This window comes from Cyprinus carpio, chromosome B1, assembly GCF_018340385.1.
Source record: "Cyprinus carpio isolate SPL01 chromosome B1, ASM1834038v1, whole genome shotgun sequence".
NCBI lineage: Eukaryota > Metazoa > Chordata > Actinopteri > Cypriniformes > Cyprinidae > Cyprinus > Cyprinus carpio.
Window position 1 is genome coordinate 7,066,548 of NC_056597.1, and position 25,546 is coordinate 7,092,093.

General features: G+C 36.9%; 1 protein-coding gene across 18 annotated transcripts in view; it reads right to left on the reverse strand.

The window, feature by feature from the left end:
* Window positions 1-25,546, reverse strand: part of rims1b (regulating synaptic membrane exocytosis 1b) — a 60,818-nt gene that overhangs the window by 10,527 nt on the left and 24,745 nt on the right. For 8 of the 18 annotated variants that reach the window (XM_042716413.1, XM_042716400.1, XM_042716396.1 and 5 more), the window contains 21 exons: window positions 24,979-25,247; window positions 23,105-23,979; window positions 19,885-19,925; window positions 19,575-19,685; window positions 17,446-17,545; window positions 17,107-17,230; window positions 16,608-16,654; window positions 15,851-15,969; window positions 15,498-15,628; window positions 14,911-15,082; window positions 14,399-14,552; window positions 13,418-13,474; window positions 9,129-9,282; window positions 8,089-8,202; window positions 7,590-7,652; window positions 5,129-5,218; window positions 4,627-4,710; window positions 4,295-4,408; window positions 2,437-2,543; window positions 523-638; window positions 249-409 (listed from right to left, as the gene is read on the reverse strand). In XM_042716413.1, coding sequence (XP_042572347.1) covers window positions 249-409; window positions 523-638; window positions 2,437-2,543; window positions 4,295-4,408; window positions 4,627-4,710; window positions 5,129-5,218; window positions 7,590-7,652; window positions 8,089-8,202; window positions 9,129-9,282; window positions 13,418-13,474; window positions 14,399-14,552; window positions 14,911-15,082; window positions 15,498-15,628; window positions 15,851-15,969; window positions 16,608-16,654; window positions 17,107-17,230; window positions 17,446-17,545; window positions 19,575-19,685; window positions 19,885-19,925; window positions 23,105-23,979; window positions 24,979-25,247 — 3,203 coding nt within the window. Of the gene's footprint in view, window positions 1-248; window positions 410-522; window positions 639-2,127; window positions 2,167-2,436; window positions 2,544-4,244; window positions 4,409-4,626; window positions 4,711-5,128; window positions 5,219-7,589; window positions 7,828-8,088; window positions 8,203-9,128; window positions 9,283-13,417; window positions 13,475-14,398; window positions 14,553-14,910; window positions 15,083-15,497; window positions 15,629-15,850; window positions 15,970-16,607; window positions 16,655-17,106; window positions 17,231-17,445; window positions 17,546-19,574; window positions 19,686-19,884; window positions 19,926-23,104; window positions 23,980-24,978; window positions 25,248-25,546 lie in introns of those variants that run through there. The other 10 variants (XM_042716412.1, XM_042716397.1, XM_042716399.1 and 7 more) reach the window with 10 other exon arrangements.

Sequence of the window (25,546 nt, forward strand, 5' to 3'; positions counted from 1 at the left end):
TATTTTAGACATCCTAGATAAACTTCTAGTCATTAGAATACATTTTTTGGTTTATAAGTCTGATTTGTGTAGCTTAATATCAGAGAGGCTCACACTATCGTTTTTTACAACCATGTACTGTATTATGTAGTATTTTCTAATAACGTTAATGGCCACTGCCAATTTATACTTATCCTATTTTAAACAGTTTAACACACTTACAGTACAAGTGTTAAATTTGGATCCTGTGTGTTTCTTAATAGGCTAACCTGATTCTCCCATGTGGTCTCTCAGACTGGATGGACATGTAGCTGGTGGCGCTCAGCCGTGAGGCACTGCTGGCACGGGAGATAGCTGATACATCGCTCATGTCACTGTCTGATGACCTCGCAGACATGTTATCACAACTCCTCTTCTGATCCTTATACATCTAAACCATCAAAGGCGAGAAAAAAAAATCTTTAACAGGAAATAAAACCTGGCATACATTACAACACTGCCAGTCACATGAGTTGGAGACCTGAAAAGCAGTTTAACACTCACATCTCTCCTGTTTTTGAGCTCTGCCTCTGGGTCATGACCAGAGCTGGCAGAAGAGCCTGGCCGATAGGAATGTACTCTCATTTGCAACTGACGAGCTCGCTCTTCCACTGCTAGTGCTACATCAAGACAGAAAGGGAAAAATGGAACAGGGGACAAAATAATCTCATTTTAAAGTAGCACAGAAATAGTGTTAATTAAAAATGAAATAAGAACATTTGGACAACAGTCGACATCTCTGCCTGTTAACAGTGTTACTTTTGATGGAAATGAATATTAAATCTTCCCTGCTTGAAAATTCAGCTTAAGGTGATACAAAAATATAACTAATAGATTATCACCATACTTCTCCAGCTGACTGATTACAGTACAGTTGTTTTATATTACAAGTTTTATAAAATGTTTAAATATGTAAACGGACATTATCTATTTAAATATGCACTTATTTGCATATTTTCCAGAACAGAAAATCTGAACATTGGATGAAGGCAGGTTCAAGATTCCATTGCTGACATATTAAAGGGTTTTACAAAAGGAATTTTGGATTTTTATATTTATGGCTCCAAAAAAAAAATGAAAAAGTCTACAGTCAGAGAAAAAAAACACAAAACTTTTTTTTAGGAATAAAATGTTACAGTATATAAATCAAGTGAATGTTATATGAACAAACCCCTCCGTAAAAACCTTCAGAATATAGATAGGAATATGTGAATGCCGGAAAAAGAAATGCCAAGTTCTGTCATGAAACTCTAGATAGCGCAGACTGTGGTTAGCGCAAACTGATGATGTTCACAGCGTTAAACTACTTGACACAAGCTGATTGGTTCAAGTTGCAGCGAATAAGCTTGCTACTTTACATTAAAATGGCTGGTTAACACTCACTAGAGCCTTTTGCAGCACTTACAGAGTTACTCTGAAACCCTCCACCTTCCCCAGCTCCACCTGTATCGATCTGCCACAGGTTATTATATATGCTACTTGTGCAGCAGCAGCAATTATCTACAACAACAGCAATAATCATCAGCAGCAGCAGCGTAGCCGATCTATTCAGCCAAGAACAAATAGATTAACATTGTCATATACATTACCATGCTAAAATCTCCTGAGAGTCATGATAGTACTAATGTTTTTAAAGACATGTATTGTAATTGAATTCTACAATTACAATAGATAATATAATAAACACTTAATTGTATATATTGTCTGTTTTATTTCCACTAGTCTGAAAGAAGATGTTATGGAAGCAAAAAAGCCCCAAATCACAAAATTGACCATAGTTCTGCCAGTAGTGTTTCGATGTTAGCTGGTATCTACATTTTGGAACAATGGTAGCTGTTTTCTAACAGGTGCAAGCTGGCCATTAGCTTGTTAACACTGATAAATCATATTTGACCAGCAACAAACCATCTAAAGATGGTCAGCCAGTTTTTGGATCAAAGAGGCTGGTTGACAAGCAAATAACCAACTTGCGTGAGTTACTACATTATGTTGCAAATATTGATAAGTTTGAATAAGCAACATACAGTATACCACAGAGTAAAAACTGATATTATTTGGACAAGCAAGTGATCAATTCTAGGGCAAAATTCAGAGAATGGAATGAGATACCTGACTTAGGTTTCTCCTCAGGTTTACTGTTGACATGGTCTTCATTAAGATGGGGTTGAAGGAATGAGAAATGACATGAGAAGAGACAGAAAGGAGTAAGGTAGAAAGACCAACAACTTGTTGACCACATGAAAAAAAAAGAGGCTACGGACCAAGGAGCCATGAAATTACCTGGCATTTATAAAGGTAACTGGCACTGGGACAGATTCATGGGTTTGGGGTGTGAATTTGAATGGTAACAGCATTTTAGGTTACTGCTGTCTGAGTCTGTGAGTATTTAGAAGGAGAGAGAGAGAATGAATTGCTTACCTTGCTCTATACTGCTGCTCTTTGCAGGGAGTTGTGGCAGCTCCCAGCAACATCCCCCCAAAAAAATAGTCCCTGCCGGGGAATAATGTCCACCATGCTGAAGTTCTCTGAGAAGAGACAGAATGTGTCAAAATAAAAATAAAAAATAAAAATCTTTGTAGGAAAGTAGAAAAATGGACTGATTACTACTTTTTTCATCAGATTAATCATTTTAAAATGTGATTAAAAGATATTTCATTCTACTACCAGTGTTAGGGAGTAACTAGTTACATGTAACGGAATTCCGTAATTTAATTACAAAATTAATGTAAGTGTAATCTGTTAAAATTACTGAGAAGAAATGTGTGATTAAATTACGGTTACTTACGAAAATGCTAACAATTACAAACGAGGGGTTACATCTGAATATATTCACATGCATACATATTTGATTGATTTCTTTCACAAATTGTAGTGACTGCTCTGAAATATGAGACACCAATGTTTCAGCAGTTTAGGAAACAGAATAGGACATAATGCTTCTTTGATAACTGTTTTATTTCCCATTTGGGTTTATGTATATGCTTTATGTTTTAAGAATAGCGTTTTTTTTCCAAGGCATTGTTAGATGGCAGTGTTTCCTGTTGTACCTACTTTATACAAGGATTTGATTTAAAAAAAAAGTATCATAACTATTAAACTATATCTTATAAATAAGTAATGATAAATAAATAAAAAGCAGTGATAAAGTCTGATTTTGTGCAGCTGTGCTATAGAATTAAATCTTATAATTCAAGTGATAAAGGATTTTGAAAGTCTGACAGTAATTCGTGTTGAGTCCTACTGTAAAGTTAACCCAGCATGTTCTAACTGTTTCAAAATGATTAACAGATGAAAACTTTCGCTCGAAATTTAGAAATGTAATCAAAAATGAATCAAATGTAACCAGTTACAGTACATTACTTTAATAAAGTAACTGAAATAGTTGCATTACTTAGTACATTTTAAATAGGGTAACTTGTAATCTGTAACCTATTACTTTTCTAAAGTAACCTTCCCAACACTAGCTGCGTTTCCATCCACCTATTATTATGCGCATTTTGGAATATCACATAAAAAATGCATAAACTCTAAAAATGTGCCTAAAAAACTAATGCGCACATTTGAGTAGGATAAACTTTTTATCCGATAAGAAAAAAATTGAATAAACTATGATGGAAACACATTTACAGAATAAATTCCTCCATGCCCATAAAATAAGTCCTGTGACTTTGAGCTATGAGACGGGATAACTTGACTTGCAGCGGACCGATCTCGTTCACAGCATCTATATATTGTTATGGTCATTCTGAAATGCCTGAGCAAAATCTGTCGTCAAAGTATTTCTGTATAATTGTCTTACATGACTGCGTTCCCAAACAGCAGCATCCACCTCCGAAAGCAACGACCGCAAAAAATTATTACAATCATTCTCTCCCCCAGGTGCAAGTCATTTATATCATATATGAAAATTATTATATTCAGTGGCTTCTCCTATATTCTTAGTGATGTTTAATGCCACAGTTTACCAGAAAGTGATGATTTTGTTCTCTTTGACTCGTCGGATCAAAACAGTGCTTTATTTGCATATATTTTATGCAATATTCCAGTTTTGTGCATAAGTTTAATTTGAATCTTTGGATAGAAACATAGCTACTGTCTACTACGCTATGTACTGTAGTCACAGAAGTACAAGAAAGCTGATTTGAGATTTGTAGGTGAAATTAGTCATTTTTTGTATTGTTGACTTTATACGATTAAGACATCACAATAAGCAGCAGTGCACAAACTACAGGCAGCTACAGGTACAGCCAAGTTCTGAGGGGCTCCCAGCATGCACCTGTCAGCTCGTGGGGAGTTAGGGCAGGAACCCCCTAAGCTGCTCTGGCCAAAGGGCCTGAGGGGAGGCTCTCTCATCCTCCTGCCACCCCTGAGGATAGAGGTGGGCTGAAGTCTAAACACAGCCACAGCAGAAAAGAGCAAGGACGAAAAGAAAAGAAAAAAGGAAATTATGTAATGAAATATAAAAGTCAGACAAGCAAAAAAAAAATCCTGAAATGGGTAAACCAATAACAAACAAAGATAAAAATAGTAAATAAGCATAAATCAATGTAGAAAACAAAAACAGACAAGTGATAAAGAGATGTTTAAAGGTTCATTATAAGATCTCACCTGTCGCCATCAATGGTTTTCTTGTCAGCTATCTGACAGCTTGGCCTATCCAAATTGGCAGAATGCCTGTGAGATGGAAAATGACTAATCCAGAAAACAAAGAGAGTGGGAAAAACAATTACACAGATGCTTCTTTGACTTGTTTCTTTGAAACTAAAAAAAAAAAGGATAAAAATTACACAATGGTGCTTCTCTGATTTAACTGAAACTGTTGCAGAAAAATATGCTAAATAACACTATTTTAATAACGTAATTTATTCCTGTGATGCAAATCTGAATTTCAGCATCATTACTCCAGTCTTCTTGGTCACATGATCTTTCAGAAATCATTATAATATGCTGATTTGCTGCTCAAAAATTTTATTAATTCACAAATAAATAAATCAATTTATTTATTTATTTATTTATGAAAACACCTTTACTTTTTGAACCCAAATTCATTTTTGAGATGTGACACTGCAGGGTAAGAATAGTGTACTTGTAGGTACTGATTTCCACATACCTTTCTCTTTCAGATGAGTGGAAGTTTGACTCTGGTCTCAAACAAGTCGTACTGGCACTTCTTACTCTGTCTAATGAAGGCTGAAGATCACTGGAAAGAAAGAAAGAAAGAAAGAAAGAAAGAAAGAAAGAAAGAAAGAAAGAAAGAAAGAAAGAACAGTATTAACCAATGAATATATACATTATTAACCATCATTGTACAGTAGGGAAAGTGTGTCCTTTTTGTAGTACTTACACTTGAAACCCTTAAAATCATAAAGTGAGTGTAAACAGTATATTGTTTCATTATGAAAAAACTTTATGATCGATGGGACCATTTTCAAATGGTCTCATCTGTTCTCTTCCTCTACGTACATAAATATTAAACTGAAAAAAAGGTAACCTAAAAATAGCAACATCAAAATTAGCTGGTTAAAGCTGAATCTACCTAAATATATTAACTACTTTATATGGGTTAAACATGTAGAAATATCTCTTTAAAATAATCACCTTTTGCATTACACTTAATTTTTTTGATTCTCTGACTATTAACATAGTAATAGGGGGAGGGGTTGCCATCAGTATACATACATGGAATGATATGTCATATTACTATTGTAATAGTTGCTTGCTGCTTTGTTTTCTCCGGCATATGTATTTGCGCCTTTTGCAGCACAGCACAAAAGATTTGAATTGCGCACTGCTCCTTCTCACTTGCTATTGATTGTTATCTAGTTTGGATTTGGGCCCCTTACCCAGAGCTGACCTCGTCTGTGAACCTGAGAACACGCTGTGGAATGGCACTAAGAGGGATAACACCATCCCTCTCTGTTCGCCGTGACGGTTTGTTCTTTAAGCATGCAGGGAGGGTAGAGCTTAACATGGGAAGAAACAAAGAACTAAACAAAAGCATGCATAACAGACATAAAAAGAAAGCAAAAATGAACTAAAAATTAAGTAAAAGTAGAAAGGGGCTTTTTAAATGTGAACATCACAAGAAGGAAAACTACTAATGCTCTCAGTTGAATAAATAGATCTAGAAGCCATCTTTGTGATTGGGGTTGCCAACTTCAGAAGAAGACAATAAGGGACACTCTCGGGTTCTTTATAGGAAAATACGGACAACATAAGGTATCATGCAGTTGTGTACAAGCGTGTCTGCAGCTATGCCTGTCTCGAGACTCTGCTCGACTGAATTAAATGCTATAATTGATCTGCAAATGTCATATTTACTTAACCGTTCAATAAACAATGAGTTAATTGTATTATGTGACAATTTTAAAAGACAACTTTGTTCATTTTGACTGTTGATTATTTTAGTTCCAAACAAAGCAACAAAACAGTATTTTGTTCTTGAATGATTCATTTTTTAACAAATCGAGTCAATGATTCAATGACCCTCTCATAAAGACAGTGGTCACTTAATTCCTAATGAATTAATCAACCAGTTTTAATTAATCAGTTTAATTAATGATTTTATAAATTAGGACTTGTTGCCGGTTTTATCAGCTTATCTTAAACCAGATGAAAGCATACTCCTTATGCAAATATTGTAATTAAGTATCTTATGATCTAAAAACTGTACACTAAGATGGGAATCAGCAGGGACCTGGTGATATAATATTGTATTCATATTTGGGTCATGATAACATAACAGTATGATTCTTCTCTTTAGTGTACAGTTATTCAAAATTGTGATATATTGCATCTTCTGCTTACTGGATTCTCATCTTCACTGAACTGTGTTGTTTTACCTACATATATATCGATAGCTTGTTCTGATTTTGAACTGTGGTTAATTGTGGAATAAGTAATAACTGAGTATGTGTTTATGAAGAGAAAGTTTCAGCAATTTTGCAGACTTGCTTTGAATGGTTGGTGGACAATTAATAAATGCACATTATATTATTACAAAATACAACTCAAGGTAAACTGCAGTACAGAGACACAACACAATGAAAGGGAGGGGAATATATGTCTGTAATGACTGAAACAGCACACAAATTTACTGCAAGGGTCTGAAAGGTTTCACTAACAGTAGGGGAATCTGCCCAATAGCTTACCTGTAAATATCTTTATGTATACCATTCACTAACAAGGGCATCTTTGGGGGAAGTGTGTTACAGTGCCTAGCTAATTTCCTATATAACAATAGCACAAACAAGCCGGCATAAAAAGAGCAAAACATAATGAAAACCATTACTCAAGCAAACACAAAAAAAATATTTTCAATGGTTTAACATGGCAGGCACAGACAACAGATGAAAAATGACTGTAAATAAAGATTTCATGTAAATTCTTAAAAGCAAGATGAACTTAAAGATGCTTGAATCAGGCACAAAATAAAAAAGCCTTGCTCTAAATTCTCTTATTATATATATGTCATCACCATAAGATTTTGTAAACTCTAAAATTGTCAAGAAACAGAAAAACAAGGCATTCTGGGATATAAGTAACTCAAAGTGGCATATGTGGATTTTTACCTGTTTGTATGCAGGCACTCAGCACTCCCACCTCGGATTGATCTGTGCATCTCCAGGACCTCGCTAAGGTTGCCATGGTGATGGTGACACATTGACAGTTTGACAACCAAACATAAAACAAAAGTAAGAGGATGGTGAGGAAAAACAAAAGAAAAAAACAGAATATGTGTAGAGAGTGATAGGCATGTATTTAGCAATATTTGTACTATTATTAATGGGAATGAACTAAAAACTATGACTGTTAGTCATATTAGTAGTATTAGTATTTAGTAGAGCAACAGCATAAAACATTTTGTTGACACAATATGAAAACACGTCAAACTCTGTTCTAAAACATCAAATGTTCCTGATGCTATTTATCAATCTAGATGTGAATAAAAACATACAGTTCGATATAGCTAAAGCATATGATTATGTAAAGTGCTACAGTGTTTTTCCACAAATACACACACATTTTTTATATATGCATTTGGAGCATTAAGCAGAAGAATTGTGATACCTGTCCTCTGAATATTCATAGTCAGAATCTCCGGAGCGATGTTCCTGGTGGGAGTCGTGGTAGTGAGAGGGAGAATAGGAATGATGGCGGTTTTTGTGGATCTCATCCAGACTCCTGAGGAGAGGATGAAGAGTGATGAAGTGTACATCACACATAAATCATCATCACTTCACACAACTACATCACCTATATCAGCATTACATTGAAATGCGTCCTTGAATGAGTTCTATATCTATGCTGTGTCTGATGAAAGAGTTGACACATGAACACAGTTAAAATGTTTTCATTATTATTGAAGACCGAGACGGAAGAAAAGAAATTGTTGAATTTTTTTTTTGTTTTCATTGCACACAAAAAGTATTATTGTAGCTTTATAAAAATACGGTTGAACCACTGATGTTTTAACAATGTCTTTACTACCTTTCTGGGCCTTGAACGTGGCAGTTGCATTGTTGTCTATGCAGGGTCAGAAAGCTCTCGGATTTCATCAAAAATTTCTTAATTTGTGTTCCAAAAATAAACAAAGGTTTGGGTTTGGAATGAAATGAGCTTGAGTAATTAAAGACAGAATTTTCATTTTTGGGTAAACTATCCCTTTAAGCCAATTTTTAGCAATAGATGATTTTTTTATGTAGTGAATATTTATTAATGTGTGTGTAAATTAGCTGATAAAAAAACAGGAATTATTAATCAGCAACTGCTTATAATAAAAAAAAGTCAGAAAGAAACAAATAGCGATTTTCAATGGTAATAAATAATAATAATAATGTTTATAATTATATGATTTGAATATAGCTATAATATAAAATAATACTTTAAAATAAATAAAAATGAATGCAACTTAAATGAAAACAAATACAAAAGTGACTTTAAATTACAAATTAATAATAATAATAATTATTATTATTACTATATATGTTAATATATTTAATTATAACATATAATAATAATTGACAAATAACAAAGACTAAAAATCTTAATTGCTAAATTGTTTCTATGATTGGTCAGTTAGATTATGGTATCCGGTTGATGTGGCTCACCTCTGCATAGGGACGTGTGCAGGTCGAGAGCGGGCTCTGCATTGGTCTTCTCTGTGTGGGGATACTGACCGCGAGCGATGCTGTATGGCCGCCTGTCTCTCAGGTACGGTCAGTGTGCTTGACCTCTCTCTGTCTCTGGAGTTCCTCTCTGCTGCTTTAATACAAGTACATTCTGTGTCATGGACTTGTTCCAGCCAAAAAACACAGGGACATTGGAGAGTGACAATAACACATTAACATTCACATTTCTAAAACTACTACAACAATTCATGCCAAGGGATTGTGCTGAAGTACCAGCACAACTGCTACTGCTCTACACATGCTAGAAAGAAAACAAGCAAAAAAGAAAGAAAGAAAAACAAAATCTGCTCTGTATGACTGTACTGTTAGAATTTGTCTGATTTTGTCCCCTTTCATGTATTTATTTGCATGATCAATTGGTGTCACGTTTTACATTTTACTTTTATTTCATTTGCGTGGTAGAACAAACCTAAGAATTAACTTTACATGCATGAGTTTAGTGAAAGCCAAGAAAGTCTCTAAAAAGATGGCAAGACTTGTGTGATGGTAGAAATAAAGCCTTTAAATTGTGTTATGGTAAAAATATGATACAGGATTTTTTATTTTTTTTGGACTATCAGTGGGAGTTTTCCCTTCCATTAATTATCTCCATCACCATGTGGCACCATAAAAATGGCTTCTTTCTATCTTCTTTCTATCTAGTTTTTTGTTCTTTAGTGATTAGAAACTAGTTAAACAGCAAAAACAATGCTTGATGCTTGATGCACAACTGCACTAATTGTCAAGCAAACAACACCACAAAAGCAATCTGTATCAATGTTATAAATTGATTTTCTAAATTACAACTATAAACCACTACAGATGATGCTACATCTGATCAAAGATTTGCTGGTCACAACCACATACTTTAATTAATTGATTAAATCATAATGTGAAAGGAAGCATTTAACAGCATATGTATCATTTTCACTGAAACACATACAGTTTCCACTACAATTCACTCACGAAAAATATCTATGAACTATGTGTCACAACCCTGGACTCATTATGTTGTGTTTTCCCTCCACATGTGTTCCGTGTCCCTGTTAATTATTTATTCCATTATCCTGTGTTTAAAGTCCTAGTCTGTTACGTTTGTTTCTGTTGGATCTAATCTATTGGTTTCTCTCTCATTCCTCCCACAGCAAATTGTGACAGAAGATCCAACCTAAAAACAGTAACTTTCGTGTTTTCCCCTCCTTTTATTTTTCTCCCTACCATTTTTCTTCCCTCCCTTTACCCACCACTAATCACCCCCTCCTCCCCCAATAACACCTCCTCCTGCTGGAGCAGGGGGAGAAATCACTCGAGGCCCACACCAGACTGTTCCTGGTCCTGCCAAGCCTCACCAACTACCCGGATGACACGCTCTGTGCGTTCTACGATGCCAGTTTGAACATTGCATACAGAGTGCCATCATCCGAGGACGTCCCAGTGCAAATTTTGCAGCCTTTGTTTAGTGGACACTGGTGAGAAATGGATCTCCGTTTCCCCACCGGTTCCCAGCAGCTTATCGCCAGTGCCACTCTTGATCCAGAGCCCAGCCCACCATCTGCCCGTGGTACGGAGCATAAGCCCGAGCCCACCTATGATGGAGAGCCATTTCCCGCCGCGATCCGTGAGCCAGAGCAGAGCCACGCAGCTGAGCAGAGGATTGCCCCGAAAGTTGAGCCCAACCCGTCAGACCAGGTGCAAGAGCCGGCTAAGAGCCCACCACAAGGGAGAAAGCAGTGGACAGTGTGAAGGCAGAGAGGAGCTCCACCTCTTGCATCGTGGCTGAGGGTGAACTGAATATGGAGTGGTGTTGGTGCCAAAACCAGGAAGGGGATCTAATAGACTTGGAGTCTGAACTGGAGATCGAACTGCCCCCTCTCTATTGTGGAGTAAGCCCTTCTTCGTCCTTGGTTTCCACGCCCAGCCCTGAGGGGGCTTCCGGTCCTCCAGTGCCCGCTCCTCGAATGCGCCCTCCAGTGCCTGCTCCTTGAAAGTGCCCTCCAGTGCCCGCTCCTCGAAAATGCCCGCCCTCCCATCCGCTCCTGCCTCCTCCACCACTGTCGTCTGGCAGCCCCTCTGCTCGCCCTCAGTCCACCGTCATTGCGGTGCGAGTCCTGCAGGACTGCCATCTTCCAGCATCGCCGGGGTCGGAGTATCCCTCACCTCTGCCTCCAACCTCCGAGGCCCAGACTCTGCCTCGGCCCATAGAACCAGTGGCTCTACCTCAACTCCTAGCTCCCTCGCCTCCACCGTGACCCGCCATCGCCTCTGGACTTCTCTCCTCTGGCTGCCCCTCATTGCTCCATCCCACCGGCTCCGTTGGGGTCCTTCCTCTCACCAGCTCCACCTTGGTCCTCAGTCGCTCTGGCTCCGCTGTGGATCTCTGGATCTCCGCCTCGGTCACCAGAGCCCTCGGCATCCCCCTGGATCGTTGGCTCTCCGTCTCTGCCTTGGGCTTCTCCTCCATGGCTCCTCCCTCCATTGGCTCCACCGTGGGTCGACATCATGGTTGTGGCCTGGGTCCAGCTGGACTCCTCCTGCTCCAAGCTCCTCCTGTCTCCTCCCTCCATCGTCTCCTCCCTGGACTCTGTCTGCCGGCCCCCTCCCGGATATCCGTCCTCCTCCTGAGCCTCCTCTCTAGTTCCCACCCACTCCCCTCCCCATGTTGTTCCTATGGTGTGAGGACACACCATCCAGGAGGGGGGAGTAATGCCCCGCCCCTGGACTCATTATGTTGTGTTTTCCCTCCGCATGTGTTCCATGTCCCTGTTAATTAGTTATTCCATGCACCTGTGTTTCCCCAATGATCCTGTGTTTAAAAGTCCTAGTCTGTTCAGTTTGTCTCTGTCGGGTCTACTTGTTGGATGTTCTGTGTTCCCATTGTGGATTATCCCTGTGATTCCTGGATTAGAGACTTTTTGCTTGTACTCCACATTTTTTTCTCGTTCCTCCCGCAGCGAATTGTGACACTATGAAGTGAATGTATTTCAGCACAATTTAGAACTGGAGAAGCACACTGATTTGCAATAGTAAGGAACTGAGGCTTTTTGTAAGAGAAATCTGACTTGTATGCAATTACGTTAAAAAGTTGATTTGGGAAGGTAGTAAATCATCCTCCAATCAATGTTGAAAGGAATTTAAAATGTGCCTAAATTAAGAATTAAACGCTACAGGGTTTCTGAGAATTCATGACTCATGCATCTGATGAACTTTTTATGATTGCTCATCAAAGCACTAACTCTGAACAAGTGCAAGTTTTCCTAAATTAATAAACAGAATATAAATGGAAAGCACTCCAATATATCCCCCACAACCCCCAATGTTCAAATGAATCCGAAATAAATCCTGTGTTCTTTTGTGAAAGTAATATAAATATCAAAATATGTCACATTATCAAGTTCTCAGTATTGACATTAACTATATGTTTAAAAAATAATAATATTGGTGCAACTCTATGACAAAATTTCAGTCAAACAGATTGTCCAAACAACAATCCTTAGATTTTATCTTGGATATCCAAGATAAATAACAGTATACCATGTTAACTGCAGGTCTGACAACTTGCAGTACTCTTATGTTCAAAATAGTCATTGAACAAAGTATATATATATATATAAAAAAAAACTTGAGATTTCAAAATATCAGCCACAGCGTATTTATCTTTTACACTCTAAATTCTTCAGCAAGCTTTTATATACAGGCATGCAACAGAGGTAACATCCATTGTCATAAGACCCATATTAATCCTGTTGCATGCTGTAATACACTGTTATAATCACTTTAAAACCTCTAGCTACTCCAGCTTGACAACAAAATTAAACAGGTCTTATGAAGGTGATAAAAGTGTGTTTTATAGAGCGTGATTGTGGAGTCATTCCTCCACAGTGTCCATGCACAGAATTCATGTGAGGTGTTTCTGTGGTTCAGTTGAACACTCTACAGGCCAGCATAGGGGGAGAAAGACTCTATTCTGTTTTTCTCAAACTAACACAGCCTTCTTTTGTTATATATTATTATATTATAAGCATACACACACTGTTTGATCTTATGCTTTCATCTTTGTGCCAATTAAGAAGAAATTAATTTGTATGCTTGTATACAACTAAAAGGCTCCGTGGGACAGGATAAAAAAAAACAACAACTGTAAACTCTACAGTAATAATATATGACATTAGCTTTCTTTCTCACCCTGTGATGGGTTTCTACTCTTCAGAATAATGATTGCCCCCACCCACCTGAGGACACTACCGTTATACCATCATCATAATCTGTTTCAATGATGCGATGAGATCCTGAGACACACGCACACACACACACACACACACAGCATACAGTTCAACTGTTGAACATAAAGTACAACAAATATTATAACTGCAGTGCAACCTGCATTCAAAGCAATTCAGTTTTACCTCATTTTTCCTTCACCCTCTTCTCAGCACAAACTGGGGTATGAATAATTAATATGGTTGCATTGTTTGATCATTCGCTTGCTTTATTTATACTGTAGCTGTTGATTTTGTTCTCATGTTTAGTAACTCCTGACTTCTGTCTTTGCTCCTCTGCTTTAAATGATTAAATGATTATTAATCTCATCAACAACATTAGTGATGGAAATGTTCATTAACAAAGTCTCTTTTGATTTTGAAAACAATAAAGACAAAGTTTATAATATGCATAAGGATGATAATATATATAGCATTTATATATAAGATATATATATATATATTTATTTAAGATAAATTTTAACTTATATAAAGCAAGATGTACAGTATTTTTCGATGAAGAAAAGTATAGAAATTATATGATTTTTTTTAGATAATGCAATCAGTTAATAATAATCATGCACTGGACAATAAACATCAGTAAACGGAAGCACTTAAATTACTCACCCAAACACATCTATATAATGCAATAAAACTACAGCGTGGAAAATTAATAACTGAAGTATAAAGTATTCACAGCATTGCATCACACTAGTGATTATAATGTTATTTTAGGAGCTCAAGTGTGCATAAATAAATAAACGTTTGAATATTTGGTTTGATATGATTCTTGTAAACTAAAATATTTTTGTCTTAAATTTTAAATGAGTAAACAATTTAACATGATGAAATAAATTCAAATGATTTTTTCGTCAAAAGACACCTCACTTATGAACACTTTTTACAGTGACACACACACACACTGTTAGCACACATACACTGGCTTATACTTACTTTGCAGTTTTTTACTTGGACTGTCTCCATGAACATGTCTGCGAGGGAGGCAGGGGGATGGCTGAGGCAATGGTAGGGATGAAACATCATGGGTTTGCAATTTGTACCAGTGTGGCTGGTCATCCAATAGAGCTGTTTCCAGCTCGATCAGAATCTGGTCAAAATGAAGTCAGAAAAGGGGAATTTGAAACATGAAAGAATAAATGTTTGGAGTCCAAAATAACCCAAAGGACTACCAGATACACATTACACCTGAGAAACATCAATTGTCTGCTTCAGAGCAACTGCACACCAGGGGCATGTATAAATTAGCATATAAACAAAATGGACTTCAAAGAGCAAATTACTATGCTCCCAATGATTGGGATTTATAAGAAAAAAAAAACCCATTATTATACATACCGGTGGAGTCAAGAAAATGGAACACAAGTACATATTATGTGTTGTTTTGAAGCTAGATATAGATACCTTGACATTTTACTGTCAGGACATACTAATTTAAGCACACACACCTCTCCCAGAAATTCACTCTCTTCCTCCTGGGCTCTGGGCTGATCCCAAACAGTGATCTCCAGCATGCGCTCTCTGAAATCTCTGCGGTGGACGTGAGAATACAGGAAGGTCTGGTTCCACTTTGGCTCTGCACTCTTCTTCACCGTTTTCGTCCGTCTCTTGCTCTTGTCACTATGTAGACGAATGTAGTGTGCTTATAAGAGTCTGAGCAGTCTGCAAAATTTTGCAAATTTCTCCCAGAAATCAGCACAAATAGTCTGCAAATTCCATTACTGCCTGCTTATTATATAATCTTTTGGCATGGAATGCATTTCAGATACTCAGCAAAACCCAAAATGGAAAATGCAAGTCAGATCTTACAGTAGAGAGCTAGTTCATGGACAAATATATCATCAAAGACAGAAAAAAACAAATTGTTATAAAAACTAAACATTTTTGAGGCCACCAGTCTACACTGCCATTCAAAAGTTTACAGTCTTACAGTTGTAGTGTTTTAAAAGTCTCTTCTCTTCTAAGCAAAAATACAGGAAAAACAATAATATTGTGAAATATTTTTACTATTATTAATACATTTTAAATATTTTACCTTCTATCAGGAAGAAAATACATTTTGACATAAGGATTTCTGGGTCGTCCGTCTGGTCGAGGGGGCAGTTCTCGTGCTTGTAGGACATTGACAATAAGCTGATGGCCCACTTTATCATACCATAATTTCACCTGGGTAAAATAATAATAATAATAATAATAATTAAAAAAATATAATAATAATAAATAAACATATCACTTCCTCCAAGTTTTTAAAGTGTTGGCAATACATTTTTTATAACTCAGCTAACAGATAAAATATGTCAACCCTGTCACACACCACATTCCTTTTCAGGTGAGAAAGTAGGTCTAAATATTTTTTCTGCAAAGTGTTTTTCCCCTCTCCATGCTTACCGACAGCTGGCCTGGCAGTACCAGAGGGAGGTCTCTCAACATCCCAGGACTAGTCGGTGACATTACAGAGATGGATGGACGGTCCATCTTTTGGGAATCATCTATAGAACTCGACCCAGCTGTAAGTTCAAAAAGTTGACATAATAGGTATACAGCTGTGATGTATGCACACTTAATGGTGAAATGTACTTGATTTTGATTTTTAATCATAGTGTTTGTTATGTCATATTCCATGAAGGGATAGTTTACCCAAAAATGGAAATTTTGTCATCATTTACTCACCCTCATGTTGTTCTAAACCTGTATGATTTTCTGTCTTATGTAGAACATAAACGAATATATTTTGAAGAATGCTGGTAGTCAAACAATTGATGGTCCCATTGACTTCCATAGTATTTATTTCCCTACAATTGGTTCTTTAAAATATCTTCTTTTGTGTTCAACATACAGGTTTGGAATGACATGAGGGTGAGTAAATGATGACAACGTTTTCATTTTTTGGTGAACTATAGCTTTAATGACTGTTTTTGAAAATAATTTTGTTGATGATCAAACAATGAACGTCAATAGTGGCTCTTGTGTTGATGCATTTTAACTACATGGAAAAAGCAGCTTGGACATTCCGCTAAATATCTCCTTTTGTGCTCCACGTAACAAACAAAGTCATTCAGGTTTGAAATGACACGAGTGTGAGTAAATGATGACAGAATTTTCACTTTATGGTGAACTATCTTTTTAAACTAGTCACAAAACCTACTTGATTCTAGAGGAGGATGTGATGTTCCTGGAAGTCTTGGAGTATCTCTGCAGGAAACAGAAAATTGAAGCACAGGAGAAAAGAATGTCAGTTGACAGATCATTAGCTTCTCTCTCGGTTAGTTTTTCCACACACATACACACAAACTTGACTGCACATTCTCTCTTGAGATGTCATAGCAAAACTGTCCAGACAGGGAAGAATAGGGAACCGAAGGACTGCTCTAATGCAATGGCTGAACCATTTTAAGGGTGAGAGGAGGGTCTGGAGCATGTAGGGTGACAATGGGGACACTGGGAAGAACACTCTCAGATACTACTTTACTTACTGATATGCTCTATAGACCTTTTTCAAGAAGTTTTTGGACAGAATTCGCTGAATACATCTTTAACATGCAACAGGAAGAAAAATCACTGAAGTCACTCATACATCCAAATGTTAGTTTTCTTTATTTAATTTCTAAACTAGCTGCTCATTTTTTGTGGTTTGTTTAGCTTACCCAATTGGTCTGGAAACAACTATTTCCACTTGAGGTGCTGACTGGGACTCCAGAATAATATTGTACACTTCCTTTTTAGTTGCTCCAGGCAACGCCTTTCCATTCCACTGTAACACCTCATCGCCTGAAATCAAAAAAAGAAACCATTTAGCACTTGGCGGCGTCCTGCATAGACAGACTGAATGAATAATGAGCTGTGAAAAATTGCACATAGATATGCAACCAAAAATATCAACGGAGATCTAGCAGAAGACATCCATAAAGCTAAGGTCAAACTAAAATTTTTAAATACTGCAGCTTTCTTACAAAATTAGCCAGTCAAATTTTAATAATTATTACCTGCTCGTAAATGGCCTACAATGTCAGCCAAACTTCCTTTCTTTACTTTGGTGATAAAGGCCCCCAGTCTCCCTGACTCTGTCATTTTTCCACCAACCACCTGGACAGGACAGACGAGTCAAGTTAAGTAATGTCACCTTTATTTTTATAGCACTTATACAATAGAGATTGTTTCAAATCAGCTGGTGTTAAACAGGAAAGTAACAGAATCAGTGATGCAAAATCCAAAATTCTGCCATAAAACAGCTCTAGCAGGACAAAAGTGTCATTGTTTAGTACAGTTTTGATTCAGATAAGTTCAGCGATAAGAAGCTCTACTGAGAACAGCAGTGTCATTATTCAGCTTGAGTCATTTCAAGTTTTGTTCTCATCCAGTAGCGTCAGTGCTGTTCAAGCAAGCCAGAAGATGACAGTAGCAATGAACCCAAACTCCATCGGGTGAAAGAAAGCATCTTTACAGAGACATTTTGTAGAGCATGGTGCTAGCAACACTAAAATATATCATTTGAAAGCACTGCAAGTCACTTTGGATAAAATGTCTATCAAATGCAAATATGGAGTAGGGTAAAGAAGCATCCAATAATTTACTAGGATGACAAAACAAACAAAAAGTATGTCTGATTACGAGTATGCCTGATTACTGACTAAAGCAAAATACATTTGTTTTATGGTTTTAGTTGTAGTAAATGCCAAGATCTGTCATGAAACTAAATGGTGCAGGCTTATGCATCGTTAATGCAAATTGGTGATATTATTCACAGTGTTAAACTACTTGGCACAAGCTGACTGGTTCATGTTGCATACGCAGCCAATGAGCTTACTGCTTTACATTTAAATGGCTGGTTAGCACTCACTAGAGCATTTCGCAGCATGTTTTCAGAGATACTCTGAAACCCTCCACCTTCCCCAGCTCCACCTGTATAGATCTGCTACGTGTTATTATATATGCTATTTGTGCAGCAGCAGTATGTCTTTAATACTCACAGCACCGTATCGGCGTATGTATTGGCAGTAGAAAGTTACTCTACTTGCTTTGCAGCAGCAGCAATAATCTACAACTACATCAATAACCAACAGCAGCAGCAGCATAGCAGATCTATTCTGCCAAGACCAAATACATTAACATTGTCATAATCATTCCCATGCTAAAATCTTCCAAGAGTTGTCATAATAGAACTATAACAACCCTTGTCATTATTACTTTTATTATTACCTCCCCCTCAGGAGCAGCGGGATTATCCCGGGCGATTCAAAGTTTACTTCAGGACGTCAGTGGCTCAGTTTGATGCTTTTGCTAGTGATACTAGAGCCACATATTAAAAAGAAGACCACCAATTTCTGTGAACTCAGTGTGCAAGGAAGTGGATGAACTTGACAATCGGCATTCTGGATTTTGGCGTATGCTTGTACGGTGGCTCTGATCTGTCAAAACACATCTTAAAATGCTTGCTACGGATGCGAAAAATTGAAAAAATCGAACCCGATCTGAATTTTTTTATGATGGCCGAATATTTCGGAGGCAGTGTGTAAACGTGATTGACATAACGTGAGGTCATATTTACTTTTGTCTTTGCTCCTCCTACTCAGTGTGCAATGACCTTTAGTGTTGCAAAATTTAGCAAGTGAAATCCAGTCATTTTAATGGGAATCAGTGCAATGAAGAATTTCACCTGATGGACTTCTGGAGGAAAAGAAATTTCCCTATGCACCTAGTTTTTGAACTTTGACCCAAATTTGCAGCACAGACTGAAAGCAAGCCTCTCTTCAGCAGTGACTTCTGTGTGGGTGGAGATTCATAACTTAGCAATAAGGCAAAACTGAAGCTCCACAATGGACAAGGTCCTCATTCTGGCTACTCAGCCAATTCTGCATAATATTACACTTCAATTATAAATAAAAAAGCTGTAATGAAAGCTGTTATTTAGGGCTGGTTTGTTTGCTAGCTGGCAGAATAGCTTTGGATGTTTATTTCATCATCATTATTCCCATATTATTAACTATATTTTGTCACATCTGTGAAATTTTAATACAGTAAATGGGACCACACCTTTAGTGTAGTACAACCCCGCAAGTGCAAGACACGGACAAAGATGTGATTAGCTAGTGTTAACTGCCATTGACAAGCTCACCTTCAGACCCAGCAGAGAACCGGCTTCTCGCGGCATGGTGGAGCGCTTACTTAGAGTGATGCGGCCAATCAAATGATCTCCCTCTTTGGATGGCTGCCAGCTCACTGGATGCTGTGAGGAAGTGAACAATGCTTTTTTAGTCCCATTAATGTTGAACACACATTGCTGACATGACATGTATATGTGAACATACACTTCAGTGAGTTCAGCTACAGAAACGCTGTCATCAAACAACTTCTGTTTCTGCTATTATCCATTGCCACTGATACATGACTGCAATATATGATTGAAATACAATTGAAATACTAACATGCCACACAGTTGGGTCCAGAGGATGACAGTCCCAGTCACCTGCAGAATGAGAATTGACATTATGAACACAGTAATTAATCCAAAATAGAGTTGAAGAAGCCTGATGGAGGACTGTTTTAAAAACTGCGTAGCTTTTAGATGGAAACCTTTTTTTAAAAGTGTTATTAAGTTTCACTGACATTTTAATATAGTAATATAGTTTCTATTAATATTTTATATTAGACTTTACTTTTTTTTCTTTTTTTATGAGTTTTTTAGTAAACATTTTTTTGTAAACATGTCTGTGTATTTTTTATTAAGTTTATTTAGTTTTAGTTAATTTAATAACTTAATAGAAAATTATAAATGTTGGCAACTGGCTGAAATAAAATAAGTTTTAAAGTTTGTTTTTAATTGTATTTATTTTTGGCTATAATATAAATATATATAATTGATTTTTATTATTGATAAAAAAAATTATTGTTCAAGTGCTTAAAATGTTTATTAATGTTTTTAGTTTTAACTTAAATTAATCTTATTTTTTGTAATTAAAAACTTTTTTTGTAATGAACATTTTAGTGGATTCAGTTACTTTTTCAGAAAAATATGCAGTTGGTTTCAGCAGTTTTATATGAATTACACTTCTAGAGAAAATTTATGCGCATATATAAATACAATGTACAAAGGAGGATTTTATTCGTCTCAGCCTGTCAATCATTTTGGCCGATGTCATATTGAATAAAAGCCTTAAATGCATCAAGAAAAATTAAACATTTAATCGCATGCGTAATTTTGACAGGCCTAATCAATACATGTCGTTATTTAATGAGGCCCAGAATTTGACCTTTACCTTACAGGAAGAAGGAATTCTCTCACTTGATAAACTGTGTATAAGAATAGTCTCATACTAGCTAGATTTACACTTGAGAGAAAAACTAATGCTATAAATTAATAGAGAGTTCATTTAACTTAAGGGGAGCATATCACAAATTATCTTTGCCTTCAGCAACAAAGGTGGGAGATGTTTAAAGTGCCAAACCCCAAACAAGATAATATATAGCCTGTATAAAATTTTACAGTCTCATTTGATCATCTTGATTACATTCATAAAACTGTCTTACAACTCTAATATATAGTGGGCAAGAAGACCCTGTGCACATACTGAAGGAAGCATGAGCTATTCCCTTGGCAATCACTGACATTATAAGCTTCTGTCCAGTATTTGCTTGTCCTAGTTATCAGGAATGAAGTCACATTAGCTCTGTATCTGCAATTACAAACCCAACTGCCAACGCCAAAGATGGTGCTACAGTAAAAAAAACAATGGTGAGTTAACAATGGTAACATCTAAACTAACCGGTTTTAAGAAACTTCTCTCAAAAGCTAATAAAGTACAATTTTGAATATTGAGTTCAACAATTGTTTAAAATTATGTTAACATTTTTGTAAGTATAAATCCTACTAAATTGTAATAAATACACCTGCACAACAATAATCACAAACGATATGTCAAGATTCACGTTATTCTTGTTTAAGAACTTTTTCAGGATAAATAACCAGCAACCCAATATTGGCATCAAATTAATAAATTTAATCAAAACATTTGGATTCTATTTTATCTCATCTCCAGTGTTGGTGCAATCACTGTCTTCTGCATTTTTTGGACAGGATAGGAGGAGGTGATGGGAGGGATCCTATAAATCACATTTTCACAATTTTAACATAATTTGAGAGTAATGGAAAGAGCCAAAGCGTAATCATGCTCAGAGCTGGAATGGGTTACCCGAGGATGAATATGAAAAAGTCCCCAAATGGAACATGTTGCATCCCAGGACTGACGAAAGCCAGCCAGTCAGTCACTCAGCGGTTTTATATGAGAGAGCTGCTGACCTAATTCCCAAATCTGGTGCCCTAAAAATGTTCCAAATAAATAAACGTAGCTTCACTGCATGAATCAGCAGGGTTTGTTTCACAGACCTCAGACTCAGGACTGATCATCATGGGTGAACAGCTTCAATGACGTATGTAACGTGAAGCTATCTATGGCTTTAATGTGAGAATTATGCAGGAGGAACAGTTATAAACATTCAGAATTATATGTATGTATATGTGTATATATATATATATATATATATATATATATATATATATATATATATATATAATTATTAATTGTTTTACTGTTGAATTATTCCTGTGTTTTAAGGCACTTTGAGAAATAGTGAATCTGTTTTGTGTGTGTGTGAGCAGAATAAAGAGCACAGTTACAATGTTTTGGAAAGAAAGCTCTTCAGCTCAACCAAAGCTGCATTCATTTGATCAAAAACATAGTAAAAATATCGGTACTGTGAAACATTTTTTTAAAATTTAAAAGAACTGTTTTATATATGTTATAAATGCAATTTATTCCTGTGATGCAAGATTTTTTAATGATTTTGACAGAAACCTCTTTAGCTCAACTAAGGCTCCATTTATTTTGTTCAAAAATACAGTAAAAAATTATATTGTTATATGTTCTTGCAATTTAAAAGAAGTTTTCTAGCTGAATATACATTAAAATGTAATTTATTACTGTTATCAAAGCTGAATTTTCAGCATCATTACTCCAGTCTTCAGTGTCACATGATCCTTCAGAAATCATTCTAATATGCTGATTTGCTGCTCAAGAAACATTTCTTATTATTATCAGTATTGAAAACTGTTGTGCTTCTTCATATTTTTGTGGCAGTGATAGGATAGAAATATAGACAAAAAATTTTGTAACATTCTAAATGTCTTTACTGTCAGTTTTGACCAATATAATGAATTCTTGGTGAATAAAAGTACTAGTTCTTTCAAAAAAAAAAAAAAAAAAAAAATCTTACTGACCACAAAATTTTGAATGGCAGTGTATACACTTTATTTGGACAAATATTGAATTCGTTGACTGCACTGTTCATTTGTTTTCAGTACTACATTTATGAAAATCAACTTTCAAAATCAAAGACAGTTTTTCATTTTAGTTTAAAACACTTGCTACTTTAAAAACCTTGTGTAATGAAAATAGTGTCAGTGCCCATGGCCCAGTGTCCCACACCAAACACACACCATCAATCTGTTTACATACATGTAAATATACAATCTGAAATAAAAATTTTAACTTATCACCATATTTACCGCTGTATTGTGTATGTAAATAAGATTGTTTAGTGAATTTGGGACTATTTGACAATAAAATTAGCTACATAAAAATCACCTACCTTTTTCACTAACACTTTCGATCTCCACGTCCTCACAGCTGGTGTATTCAGGAGTGGAGCCACCCTCTTCTTCCGAGCTACTGATGGACATCTGTCTTTTGTTGAGGCCTCGTTTGGGTCTATAGGCTCTAGGTGGAGGTGGCCGTAATGACTCAGATTGGTCCGAGCTAAGAGAAGAATCTTTACGCATGATTTCTGCAGCCTTTTCCCGCTTAGCCCTATGCAGAAAAGCTGCGGACCCAGGTTCCAGATGCCCCTTTGGGCCCCAGTCCTTTCCGTCCCTGAGGTCTGGGGGCCCAGTAGGGCCCACTTGAGGGCCACCGTGGCCCTGTTTAGCGAGGGATCCATGTCCCCCAATGCCACCCCCCCCGGTCCTGTCCACAGAATAAGCTCGATGGTTTTCTAAAAAGGCCTTGCGGTCTTCGTTGCTAGCCACTCGTTGCCTGCTCATGCGATTTCCAGCCGCCTCACTCCCATCTTGCATTAATCCAACTTCGTTGATGGCTAGGTCGCTGTGATGACGCTCCTGACGCATTTTGGACACTTTGGCATGCATACGCATTTCCTGTTCCTCCTTCTGCGGTTTGACAGGGTAGCGTGCGAGGTTTGGGTCACTGCGGTACCGAGTCTGATACTCTTCCTCTCGTCTTTGACGCTCTCGCTCTTCCTCTTCCTGTCTCCTTCGCCGCTCGGGATGGGTGGGCTCATTTTCTGGATATTCCTGCGAATGGCCTTTCTCCAATCGTCTGCTGTCACGCTTCTCACCTGGAGCTCGGTCTTCAGAGGCCTGTGATGACAACCGGCCTGGGCCTCGCCTTCTCTCTCCACGTCCCACCACCTTTCCATTCTGCTCGTGCAGGGACACTGGTCTCTTCCTATTATTCAGCAGACAAAAGTTGGAAAGAGTGTGAGATACTCTATAGCATTTGGAATTTCCAAGTGCTGTATCCAATTTGCAACAATAGCAGTTATTTATAATAAATAGCACAAGTCCTGTTAACCCCTGTGTTTCAAATTGTGGGAATTCAAATTCCAAAAGGATTTAGTTGAATATGCATCTGATAGGAAGAAAAGCAACAGACGTCATCTTATAAAAAGATTATAAGGCAGGAGCTGCAGTCCACATACTGCCAGTTGAAAACAGGTCAGGATAAACAGATTTTGTTGAAATGTCCAGCTTTAAATAGAACAAATTGTATGTTGACAGTAGGGATATGTAACACCACATATTTTTAAAATTCAGTTCTGGGAACCCAATGACTAGCCGACTATTCAGTCTTAAAGTCCTCTACAATTTGGATTGCTTCACATAACCCTGGAACTACTTAGAATTTGACATGCCATCTTAAAACATGGCAATAAGGTCCAATCCCACTCAATTTTAGGTAAGTACTATGTACTTACATTTAAATTAATAATTTGGTAGAATGCACTTATTGAGTACATACTGTACGTGTTATACATATATTTTAAAAATACCTGCATGTAAGTACATTCATAATTACACTGTTGATCCATCTTATATCTTATATAAAGTGGCACCACATTAGTTAATGCATTTGGTATGAACTAACAACAAACCACAACAACTGACAATATAACACGTTTGAAGCATTTATTATTCTGAGCTAATCTTAATAAATATACTATTGTTCATTGTTAATTCATGTTTGTTCATAATGCAAGAAGATATTCTTGCTATTTTTGGCCATTCATGCAAAGTTCTCACAACCATGCATTCTTCAAAAACTACAATGACATTGTAAAAGTAATCTGTATGAATCTATATAGATGCTCATATTTTGAGTGTTGTTTTTGCGTCATGCAAACATGTTTGAGCTTCTTGTGCGTAAACCAAGAACATTTTGGCCTACTTGTCTCGTGGTGGTTCACTGCGGGAGCGTGAAGCGGGCATCGTATCTGCTCCCTTGGTGGGGTCACCAGCACCAGCGCTGGGTGGCAGAGTGTCGTTAGCAACCGGAGCCTGTGATCTGGAGCGCAACTTCCTGTCCTTCTCCAACTCAGGGACACTGAGGGGAGCGCCCACACTAAGAGGCCTCCCCCCAGGCCCTGATGAAAACCATTCTCCTGATTTAGTTAGGATTTCCTGCTGTTTCCTGCACAGGTTACATACCCACATCACCTGCATAGACAAATACAAGTGTTTAAGGCAGGCAGAGATTGATGATCATTGTAAATGATCAAGATTACAGAATCACAAATGTATTGGTATTCAGAATACTTGAATCACATTGTTTTACAGTATTTAAAAAAATCATTTAAAATAAGACAGAGAGACAGACAAACATATAGACATAAAATGCATACAATACTGTGCATCCACACACTATCAAACATTGTTCATTCGTCAACTATATTTAGCTAATATTATTTTAATCTAGCAATTTCTCTAAGCAATAGGCAAGGAATATGAACTGACAA